Source organism: Pseudonaja textilis, chromosome 1 (genome assembly GCF_049901715.1).
Source record: "Pseudonaja textilis isolate UNSWEBS1 chromosome 1, rPseTex1.2, whole genome shotgun sequence".
NCBI lineage: Eukaryota > Metazoa > Chordata > Lepidosauria > Squamata > Elapidae > Pseudonaja > Pseudonaja textilis.
The window spans coordinates 161,382,532-161,394,891 of NC_141990.1; the positions used below are offsets into that span (position 1 = coordinate 161,382,532).

General features: G+C 41.7%; 1 protein-coding gene across 4 annotated transcripts in view; it reads right to left on the reverse strand.

The window, feature by feature from the left end:
- HDAC4 (histone deacetylase 4) overlaps positions 1 to 12,360 on the reverse strand; it is a 182,694-nt gene that overhangs the window by 24,134 nt on the left and 146,200 nt on the right. For all 4 annotated transcript variants that reach the window (XM_026707841.2, XM_087919583.1, XM_087919582.1 and 1 more), the window contains one exon: positions 1,192 to 1,311. In XM_026707841.2, the coding sequence (XP_026563626.1) occupies positions 1,192 to 1,311 (120 nt within the window). The remainder of the gene's footprint in view (positions 1 to 1,191; positions 1,312 to 12,360) is intronic.

A 12,360-nucleotide genomic window follows, 5' to 3' on the forward strand; every position in this document is an offset into this window, starting at 1 on the left:
TGGTCCTTGTCTACTACCACAATGTCTGGTTGATTGGGTAGTATCTGCCTGTACATTTGGATCTGGAAACCTGGCAGGATCTTAGTCCTATTATTCTCCACAAGGTTCTGTAGAATTTGTCATCCTGACCGGGAACAGTCTAACCCATACTCTGTGCAGATGTTCCTGTACATTATGCCAGGTGTGTGGTTGTGTTGTTCAATACATGCTATTCCTGTCTGTACCTTACATCCTGCCACTATGTGTTGGACTATCTCTCAGGCATCTCTGTATAGCCTGTACCTTGCAGACCTCTCTCTCTTTCTCATATATGTACAGGTAGTCTTTGACTTACAATAGTTCTTTTAATGACTGTTCAAAGTTACAATAGCACTAAAAAAGTGACATGACCATTTTTCACACTTATGACCCTTGCAGCATCCCCATGGTCGTGTATTTACATTCAGATGCTTGACAACTGGTCCATATTGATGACAGTTGCAGTGTCCTAAGGTCTTGTGATCCCCTTTTGTGACCTTCTGACCAGCAAAAGTCAATGGGGAAGCCAGATTCACTTAATCATGTTACTAATTTAAAAACAGCAGCGATTCACTTAACAAGAAAAGTGGGGCAAAACTGACTTAACAAATTTCTCACTTAGCAAGATAAATTCTGGCCTCAGTTGTGGTCGTAAGTTGAGGACTAGTTTATATATCACCAAGAGCCCTCATGGCACAGTGGTTAGAATGCAGTATTGCAGGCTAACTCTGCTCACAGTCTGAAGTTCGATCCTGACAAGCTTGATTCAGCCTTCCATCCTTCTGAGCTCAGTAAAATGAGGACCCAGACTGTTGGGAGCAATATGCTGACTCTGTAACCTGCTCAGAGAGTACTGTAAAGCAATATGAAGTGGTATATAAATCTAAATGCTATTGCTATATTCACATTTCTATATCTAAATTTTATATAGAGATGGATAAAATCCAAACCATGAAGAACTTATGTTGTCACCCCTAACTTTAGCTATCCTGGATTTGAGGGATGCGGCTAAGAATTTTAGAGAATTAAAAGCTAAAACATTTACTTCTGAAAATGGAAGAAATCAGATTCTCTCACTTGCATTGTAAGACCCAGCATTTTATCACTTGAATTTCCAAGTTGTAGGACTGTATTACAAAGAAATCTGAAAGGACATATGTATCGTATTATTACCTCATCAGGGGCTCCACTGCCTGGGAAGAAGTTTCCATCATCATAGCGATGTAGTGAAATATAAAGGACATTGGGATCACTGTAGAAAGCTTGTTGTGTACCGTTTCCATGATGTACATCCTTAAATGACAGACATTGCAATACATCAGAAGTATTACTTACAAGTGGCTCTGTATGAAAACCTCTTAAGATGGATCAATTATGAAAGTAAACAGTCCAACTATATGTAGCATGGTATGCTTTGGATCTCATCTCAGAATATGTTGTGATTTTAAATCAGCCTTGCTTTTCCCACAGCAAACATACAATTTTAAAATTATCACAGTTGCATAGTCGCATCTCATAAACTGTAATATATTGTACATTTTGGAGTTGAAGATCTCATATGAATAAAACTTACAACTTTGTTTTTGTTTGTTTATTTATAACATTTATTGGCTGCCCACCTTACCTTTGGATAACTCTGGGAGGTTTACAATTTTAAAAATAAAAATTGTACAAAGATAAAAGCCTAAATAGTACACACACACATACACACAAATAGGACTGCATGGGAGTAGAACAGGGGGAAGGAAGGATCAGTTGTTAATTGATCAACCACCTCCATTGTGATGCTCTCCCATTGGAGCCCCATGCCAATTGGCACAGCCAGTTTAAGTTACAGAAAGTGGAGAGGATTGTAGCCAACCTCACTTGGGGGAGGGGGCAAAATGTTCCACAGGGCAGGTGCAACGGAAGAGAAGGATGGAACCCCCGGCCGGAATACTGGAGCCAATGGGGTTAGGGTCTTCCCTGTGTCAGCATGCCACCTCTGCTGGCACAGCTGAGATGAGACTTAAGTCATCCCAGGAACCACTCCCATAGAACTGGTGGTGCCATCCTCAAGGTGTAAGGGCAGCTTGGTAGCCCTCCTGGATTCACTGCCCTAGTTCAGAAATTAGGTCTAAGACTCAAACAATATAAAGTGCAGGTGGCTTTTTGCCAGCTGGATGGCTTGGTAGCAGGTGAGGCCCCTGCAACATTTGTCACCGAACCAATAGAGATGGGAATAGGGACTCATATAGAAACCTAGACCTTTATTGTGGTGCCAACATGGAGAGACCCTTCGTACTGGTTGGATTCTTATATAAACTGGAGAAGGAAGTTATTAAAGATTCAGTGAGCCATCCACAAAGGGGGAAATGATGGAAAACTTGAGGTCCCTACCCCTAAAACACTGAGGGCGAAGCCAAGAAGAGAGGTGGAAGCTCTAGAGAAGGAGTGGTTCAAGGGCGGTCCTCAGATTCCTAAAGAATTTTGGAACCTACCAGGTGTTTTTAGTGAAAACGGCTAAGACATACCCTCACCCCATTGCTCAACTGATTGCTCCACAGAAATATTTCGGGGGGCTAAATTGCCCAAGTCCAAACTGCATTCCATGACTCCCAGAGGATTAGAGGAACTGTGGACATTCATAGAGAAAAACCTAGAGCGCGGTTCCATATAACTCACCAGACTGTGAGTGGCTGCCTTGGAGCTGTTTAGGGAGAAGAAGGATGGTTTATTTTGTCTATCCATAGATTATCACGGGCTAAACACTGTTTGGATGGAAAATGTCTCCCCAGTGCCCCTAATGAAGGATACGCTAGCCTATTTGGCAAAGGGGAGGACCAAATTGGACTTGTGGGAAGCATGTTACTGGGTTAGGATCAAGGAGGGAGATGAGTGGAAGACAGCTTTCAATTGTCCCTTGGGATGATTCCAATTCTAACTCTTCCCCTTTGGCTGTAATGCATGAACCGATGCAGTAGATTTTGCATCTTTTGCATTTTGATTTATTCAAGACCATGGTGGAACATGTGAAACTGGCCAGAGCTGTGCGCAAAAAACTCCGGAATGCTCAACTGTATGCTAAATTGTCCAAGTGTGAATTTCACCAAAGTAAAATTGACTATTTGGGGTATTGTATTTCTCTCGAAGAGATAGAAATGGATCCTGAAAAAGTGCAGGCGGTTTTGGAGTGGGCTCCTCCCGCACCCAGAAGCAACTTCAAAGCTTCCTGGAATTTGCAAACTTACCGCCAATTCATCCTATCTTTTTCCCAGATAGTCCTCCCCATCACCAACTTGAAGATAAAGGGTGAAGGAAAGCTCAAACCAAGGTGTCCTGCAGCCATGTGCCTATAACCTCCAAAAAGATTACTGGGCATTCCTAACTTGCAGGCATTTCTTGAAAGGAAGCAAAGCCCTGTTTGAGGTGTGGACTGATCACAAAAACTTAGAAGCCCAGCCCCTGCCCCCCAAGGATATCACCCAAACAAGTCCATGAGTTCAGTACTTTAACCAATTTAACTTCACTTTGCAATATCTCCCGGAGGAAGCATTTCCTAGCAGATGCTCTATTCCAGATTGCCACAATATTACTGTTCCAAGCTGGAGGTCATCAGACCAGTTATCCTGCCCTGGCAACTGGCAGCTCTGGTCAACATTAGAGCACAAGCAAAACCAAAACCAAATGGTGGAGGATTTAAAGGGTACACTAAAAGCGGCACTCGAAAAAGACAAACATGTCAAGCCCTTAAGAATGAATGCAAGATGCAAGATGGCTTAGCCTAGGTACAGGCCAAATTGTATGTCCCTGAAAATCAATGCCTAATGGTCTTACAGAAAAACCACAACTCAAAAGTAGGAGGGCACCTTAGCTTTGTCAAAACCTTTCATTTGTTTAAACACCACCTCTGGTGGCAGTCATTAAAGGACGTAGAGGGTTATGTGGCCAGCTGTCCTACCTGCACCTCTGCCAAAAGGCATCAGGGGAAAGTGCCCGGCTCCTCCAGTCATCAGTGGAACTTAAAGTGCCATGGAAGGAAATTTCAATGGGCATTATAGTAGAACTTCCCAAAAGCTTGGCAAATACTGTGATTTGGGTGATAACTGGTTTATTTTCTAAACAAGTGCATTTTATGCCTTGCCAAAAATTTCCTTTTGATCATACCTTAGTGAAAATGTTCATGCAGCATGTAAATAGGTTGTATGGTGCCCCAGAGGAATAGTATTGGACTGCAGAGTCCAATTCACTTCATGGTTTTGGTAAGAATTCTTAAAACTTAGCTCCTCCTATCATCCTCAAATGAACAGGGCCTGTGAACGTATAAATGGAGTCTTGGAACAGTACCTCAGATATTATATTAACTATCAAAAGGATAACTGGACAGACCTCCTAACTTTAACTTAGGTTGCTTACAATATCTTGATACATGATAATACAGGAATAACTCCTTTTAAAGTAGCCTCAGGCCAAGACTGCCCCACAAATTGCCTGTCTTAAAGAATGGATTTCACAACTGCAAAACACCTGGCCAGTAGTTAGAAAATATCAGCCTGTACCTTCATTTTCTTTCAAGCTTGCTGCTAGCTGCCATTGAAACTGTGGTGGTAGGAGAAGCACTGGGCATATAGGATGGGAAGCATGCAGGAGGGGGAAGTAGAATTTCTTAGAAGTGATAAGGAGGCCTGGTCTCAAAGAGGTCAGCTTGGGTTGTTTAACATTTTCAAGGCCAACTGTCCTGGCTTTGGAATGCACAAAGTAGGGATTGCACCTGGGTCAGAAACTTTCCCAAAGCATCTTCTTGGCTGATGATTGAACTCTGATTATCTGGCTAATGAGGGAATTGTGGGGAGGGGGGTTGGAGTTGCTTCAATTTTTTCCTTTGCACAAATTTTGTTTCAGATCTTGCCTGACCATTGCCGTGTTCAGTTCATTTCTAGTAAAAGTACCTTTTCTCTAAATCTAAGGAGTCAAGGATTTTTCTTTCCTATGGATTAAGCAAAGGCAGTCCTGACATTAGGCAAGATCTGCTTTAATGGTCAAGAGGGAGGCTGCAATCTACTGTGGGGACTGAGCATCTAAATGTCCAACTACAAGAATGAGCTGGAGGAGACCAGGGCTAGTGCTGGGTCCTGTCCCACCCCACTAGACTGTGCCATGCTCAAGAAGAGGCAAAATGGTTCGGGGAGCTGGACCTCAATGAGGAACCTATCAGGCCCAGATGGTTGTTGAGCATGGGGTGAAAGGAAGATCCAGAGAAGCCAGCTCTGAGGAGCTGGGAGACAGTGCGGAAAGGTGTGGAAGTTGTTGAGTTTGCCCTTTCTGATACTGAGGGATTGGGAGCTTTGGTGAGAATGAAAGCAACTATGATGACGACCCCTGGTAAGTCAACACATAATCCCCATGACCATTCCTATGGAACTAGTGGTGCCCTCCAAGAGGAGGATGTTGGCTTTACTGGACTCAGGGTTAGAGATGGGGGGGGGTGAAAAAATTGGGGGAAAAACAGGTTTTTTCCCCATTTGTTACAAAGCTGTTTGAAAAAAAAAAACAAGGAAAAAAACCAGAAAAAAATCCCCAATTTTTCCAGTTTTTTCCCAGGCCTTCCCACCTGTACTTAGGCTGCACCAGGCACGTAGTTAGCCATGAGGTGGTGCAAAAGCTGGGACTGAGACTGAAGGTGCCAATAGTTTTTTGCCAACTTTTTATAATTGAGATTATAAAAGATGAGAGATGAGATGAGAAAGCACCAAGAGACTTTGAGTTTTATAGTGGCACCAGGGATGGAGAGGCCCTTTCTGCTTAGCCTTTCTTGGCTCCAGAAATGGAACACATGTAAATTGTAGGAGGGGGCTTTGAAAGATTTGGCACAGGGTGGCCAAGAAAGGGGAAGAAATTCCAATGACCAGAGACAGGAAAACCAAAGGACAGAGGAAATTGGGGTGCAGGAGCAACCAAAAAGTGAGCCCAGAATCCCCAAAGAGTACTGGGAACTATGGGATGGGTTTAGTGAGAAGGGCTCCAATGCACTCCTACCCCATCACCCCATTGACTGTAGCATTGAAATATTTCCTGGGACTAAACTCCCAAAGCCTAAACTTTACTCAATTACTCCGTGTGAACTAGAAGAGCTCCATGCTTTTGTAGGTAAAAATCTAAAATGTGCATTTATTCAGCTGGTTAGACCGTGAGTGGCAGCCGCAGTGTTGTTCTCGGAAAAGAAAAATGGAATTCTTCATCTGTGCATTGACTATAGTGGGCTAAACATGGTGTGTGTAGAAAATGTCTGCCCACTGCCCCGATGAAGGATGTGCTGGCCCATCTAGCCAAAGACAAAATCTTCATTAAATTAGATTTGCGGGAGTTTAATACAGGATTCAGATCAAGGAAGGGATGGATGGACAACTGTGTTCAACTGCCCTTTGGGATGTTTTCAATTCCCAGCGTTCCCTTTTGATCTGTAGGAGGTCCCAGCAGTGTTCATGCAACTGATCAATGAGTTGTTGCATGACAAGGGGGTGTCTCTGGAGTGCTTCAGGAGGCTGTCCTTGACTCTGAAGGTCCTCCTCAGAAAGGAGGAAAATTAAAATATTTACCTTTCAGGATTGCAGGATTCGGCTACTGTAGCCTATGTCAACAATTTTGTAGTTCTAGTCTTCCTATGGAATCAGTTTCTTGATCTGTTCTGTCTCTCATAAGGTGATCAAATAGATAAAGTAAATATTAAAAAAACCAAAATCATAGAAAGGTACGCCTCCCTATTTTTATAAGCTTATAAAACCATGTCTGCAGAGGTGTCGTGCCCACCATGATCAGGCCCCCACCGGCCCTCCAAGGTCAAACCCAATCCTGATGTGGTCCTCAATGAGGCTCTGGTCTAGAGCCTCTGGCAGACAAGGAAGCAGGGGAGGAAAGAAGGAGGGAGGGAGGGAGGGAAGGAAGGAAGGAAGGAAGGAAGGAAGGAAGGAAGGAAGGAAGGAAGGAAGGAAGGAAGGAAGGAAGGAAGGAAGGAAGGAAGGAAGGAAGGAAGGAAGGAAGGAAGGAGAGGCAACTTGGTTAGAGTTGCAAATAGCCATCTCCAGTGGGGAAAACAGGACAAAGCAGAGTGGAGAAAAATATTTTCCTTTGCTATATTTCCAATCTGAATTAGACCATGGCAGGGTCCCTCCAGAAGAGCCCTTTTAAGGATTATGTATTAATAGAAAAACAACTAACTTACCTCATTCCTAAATGCTAAAGCTGTTGCACGTAAAGAACAGAGGAGCTCTGTATATCCATAGCTGTACTGTGGTCTGTGGACACCCCCACTAAATGCAAGCATGGGATAAACTGACCCTGGTTTGTTCTCAGTCTTTTAAATGGCCATAAACAACTAGCAAACTGGCATTTGATCACAGCAAAGAGGCATTGAGAAAAGTTTCTCCTTTTGCATTTGAGCATCAAGAAGAGGGAAAGAAAAAGAAGAAAAGAGATGAAGGAAAGGAAGGAAATTATAATGGGAGGGTCTGAGGAAAGTCCTGCCTTAGCACTTGGCCATCAGCAGCCCTGCTGCCTTCCTGACCTCTCCTAGTGGTTTCCCATCCTATTGCTGAGGATGCTTTGGTTACAAAGCTGGGTCTCCTCACAAGGACAGGGAGTGGGCCTCCCTCTTACCATTGCCCTCCCACACACAACATGAGCAACCTGACCAAGGAGAACAAGCACAGCAGCAGCAGCCATGAGAAGCAGGTAAATGCGGCTGGGGAGCCCCTTAGGTTTGGCAGGGATGGGCACTTGCTCTCCACTGCCCAGGGCTCCAGGCAGCCTGAGCTGCCATCTGGAGTCCTGTGTGGCCTGAAAGGGATGGCAAGATTCCTCTTGTGGATAAGGGTTTGGTGCTAGCTCTGGTCTGATCTAAGCGATTCTCACAACACCTATGCAGCTCTTCATTGACCAAAAAATGGTTGGAGGGAGTGCTGGGTTGAGAGAGGAAAATTTGTAACCTTTTGGGTGGGAACCTTATTTCTAGCCTGACTTTACTGCAGCTAGCAACCTTTAGTAAAAGAATATATCACTTCAACCAAAGGAATTGAGAGCCTTTCTTTCCTAAGAGATCTGACTGGAACAGGACTGATACTCCACATCATCACATTGGTTGTACGAATAAGCTTAAGTCCCATCTTAGGCATGAAAGCCAGGTGAGTGACCTTGAGTTAGTCATTCTCTCTCAGCCCAACTCATCTCACAGGATAGGAGGAAAAAATAGTAAAATAGGAAGAGGCATGTGTGCTGGGTATGTTCACTGCTTTAAGTTAGTTATAAAAATAATAGAGGTAGGAAACAAACAAACAAATAAATAGCAGATACTATTGCTGTTATTTATTTTTCAACTTATTATTTCTAGATATTCTTTACCAAGTTCATTTACATGGATTTGTAATTGTTTCTTTGTTCTTTTTGATCATTATATTATTCAATAATGAGAATCATCTCATATGACGTGGAATTTAAGCTAGAAACATTTATTTCCAAAACTCTTAGATGAATATGTGGACAAAGACTATCATTACTACTCAGGATATCCCACACGATCTGTGGAGGAAGATAAATCCCTTCTAACATTCTTTTTCTCTGAAGATGCCAAATAGAAGCCTGCTTGTCCTGGTTCTGCACCTTTAAACAGGTTTATTTTTTTCCTAAGAGATGAATAGGGGAAAGATAAGCTATTAATTTTAAGTAATTCTGATAGACTCTTGTGCTTAGAGTAAATGAAGAAAATCAATAGTTAAAAAGGTGCATTCTTGCATTCAGTTGATGCTGTTTTTCACTGCAGAAGGAACAAGAGAGAGTTTCATGGATTGGGCACAGAAAATCTAACGTTGTATTTGTCAATCATCTTTCCATAAATATTGAAACTGAATGAAAAGAGTTTTGTTTTTATAGACGAAGAAACAGACTTTGAAAGGCACTTATGTACTAATGACGAACATTTCATCGCCATGGTATATAAGCTATTCTTGAAAATGAACCAGGAGGATGTATAAGTTAAAGAATGTATGATTAAATGGTCAAAAAAGATCTATATAATGCTTGATCAATGGAAAAAAAATCTGGATTAATGGATCGAAATTTTCATTGAAAAATGATTTGATAGAACTGTTTTTATAAAATGACGTATTCTTGGTATTTAACTCCTGAGAAATTGTCAAAGATATATAAGTGAAGATACCTGATCTTCAGAGGTGGGCTGCACACACATTAACAACTGGTTCACTGAAAATATGAGCGTTTCCACGCATGCCCCCTTCACGCGGCTGCAAAACCAAGGGAATTTCCTGCCTGCGGCAGCCAGGATAAATAAATCAGGCGAGGCGCAGAAAACAGCTAGGCTGCAAGGGCGGGGCGCGCGAGCAAAAAGGTGAGATATATAGGACAGGATAGCCCCTGGGTGGGAGGGTGGGCCCAACCAGTGGTCATAACTACTGGTACAGGCAAGCCGGCCCGAACTGGCAGCAACTTACCACTGCTGTCTTCCCTTATACAACTTTTTGTGTGTGCTGAAATATAATCAATATGAAAATACTTTTTATAATCTTTGGTGGATATTTAAGACTCCAAGAAATGCTGCCATAAGATAAGTTTGATTGCAAAAATACTAAAAATGAATGTAAAATTGAAACCAGAAGTTTTTCTTTTAGGTATCAATTAATCAAATAGAAGGAAACCATGGGATTCTGTTTATACATATGAAATAATAGAGAGACTTACACAGAGGTGGAAAAATACACAAATTTCCACAATTGAAGTGTAGATTGTGAAATTAATAGAATTTGTAGAAATGATAAATACTTTGATGAAACCTAGCTTTGTTTCTCCTTAGAGAACACTTTCAAATTCTTCCTTAACAAAAATGTTTTGTTCTTAGGCTTCAATGATTAGATCTGCTATGATTATAGAAATATTGTGTATTTATCTTATTACTAGAAACCTACATTATACTGTATATTCTTTTATATGTTAAAACTTAGAGTAAGATTATTTTGCTATATTAATTCTACATTATTTTGATTGCTTAATTTGATATTTTAAATGTTTATGTTTTTGTTTGAACAAAATAAAGTTATTTTACTTTATATTTGTATGAACTATTTTCTTTAAGTTTTTTCTTGTCAATTTTTAACTTTGTTTTCTTTTTGATCCCCTCTCCCCAATTTTTTATCTCTCAGAGGGAGGAGGGAGAGGGGAGGGAGGGAGGAACGAAGGAAGGAAGAAACAAAGGAAGGAAGGAACAAAGGAAGGAAGGAAGGAAGATTTCCCTAATGAAATTTAAGGAAGTCAAATGTTGCTCTTGCTCCCACTGCATTTTTGCCACCTGTAATCATTCTGTTTTGGTAAGGAAGTATTTTTGAAAAGATGATCTAACTGGGCATAGGATGTCTAGTTATTTTTTATTAGCTTTGGTATGTATCAGTGATAAGTGCATATTTTTAAATTTAATTCTCAAATTTTATGTTAAAAAAAAAAGGCTTCTGAGATGCCACATAAAATAAGTGACTGATCTAGGAAAAGGATGGGGTAATAAAAAAATAACATCTATTGTGCAACAGGCGACTTCAGATACAAGAGTAAGTAAATAAGTAGCATAGGATTAAAGAATTTAGTAAGGTTTTGAATGAACAATCCATCAGCATAATGTTAGTAAGCCTTTACCAATAGCCAATGAAAATCTAAAGTAACAAAATATTCTTATTGTTTTTACTATGATGAGAACATGACAGAAGTAAACATATATACACAGTCTATGTAAAAAACACACACCCTTCTATGGGGGTATTGCAGTGGCCTCATAACTGGATGTCCAATTCAGCTATCCAGGCGATTGCCTCTGGAGTTGCTTCTTGCAGATCTTCTAGGGAACCAGAGAATGCACGTCGTGGGCAATCTTGCATAATATGTTTAATAGTTTGCATATCAGCACCACAATCGCAACAAAGGGAATTTTTCCATTCCCACTGATATAGGGCAGAAGCACTTCTTCCAGTATCACACCTAATTCTGTTCAATTTTGACCATACAAAGCAAGGCAGGTCAAAACCAGGTGATTTTACGAGGAGAACACAAAACCTTGAAAAACATAGAAAGATTGGATTTTTAATTTTTTATTGGCAATAAGGCATTTTAAAATGCTGGAATTACTTGTCTGAATTTTGATTATTTGTTTGAATAAATATCAATGGAACCTGTCAGATTTTGTACAACTTTGAAAGTTAAGCTGAAGGCACCACTTACTGGTGAATGGAATAGACATCATACTCCTATAACCATGGGAAAAATACTGAGAAGACAGAAGAGAAAGTAGAAATAAATAACACCTGGAGGACTGCCGTGCCATCTACTGCTCTATACTTCTCTATCTCCTGACTACTGGAGCTCTAATAATGAGAACATGGGACATCTAAATAAAGTGACTTTCAAATATCAGGAACTTATAGAATGGACACTGAACTTATAGAATGGAATTAAAGAGACATTTGGAAATCGTCCTGGATTACTTAGAAAGAACTAATTGACTAACTGTGGGGCATAAAGAATTATAATTACTGTGTTTCCTGAGGAGCAACGTCTTGAGTAAATGGTTTTCAGATTGGCTTTCTGAGGTCAAAGATAATTGAAACTCTGGGGCAGTGATAGACCATTGACAGACTACAGAGCAATATTTGAACATCAAAAGAAGACAAGATGTTTCACCCTCGCAAAATAAGTTGGTTGCAAAAAGAAATGGTGTCAATGTTTCAAAGTATTTATGATACTGCAGCAAGAAGGGAAAGGCAGGCAGGGATCAGGAGGCAGGGCCAGCCGGGAAAGCCGGACCGCTGCCCAGCCTGACTTTAAGTTCCCAGCCCTTTCTTTCTACAACTGCCCAAAACAGAGAGGGGAGGAAGGGACCCACCCGGCCCCTTTGTCCCTGTATATAACAACTTACCAGGTGAGCGGCGAAAGCAGGAGAAGGCAGGCAAGTGGGGAAGGAGTTGGAGAGCAGTGGGGGCACGGGCACCATGTGGTAGACCAGGAGCGAAGGCAAGCAAGCAGGGAAGGATCCAGAGAGCAGCTGGAGTGAAGGCAGGCAAGAGGGGAAGGAGCCAGAGAACAGCTGGTATATGGGTGTCACATGGTAGGCCAGGGGCGAAGGCAGGCAAGCAGGGAAGGAGCCGGAGATCAGCTGGAGTGCGCGCATCATGTGGTAGGCCAGGGGCAAAGTCACAAGTGAAGAAGGAACTGGAGAGCAGCTGTGCTGCAAGCGTGAGTCTAGGCTACCTACTGGGTACCAGAAAAGGCTGGCAAGCAAAGCGAGCTGCCAAACCAGACCAAGTGAGAAAAGGAGTG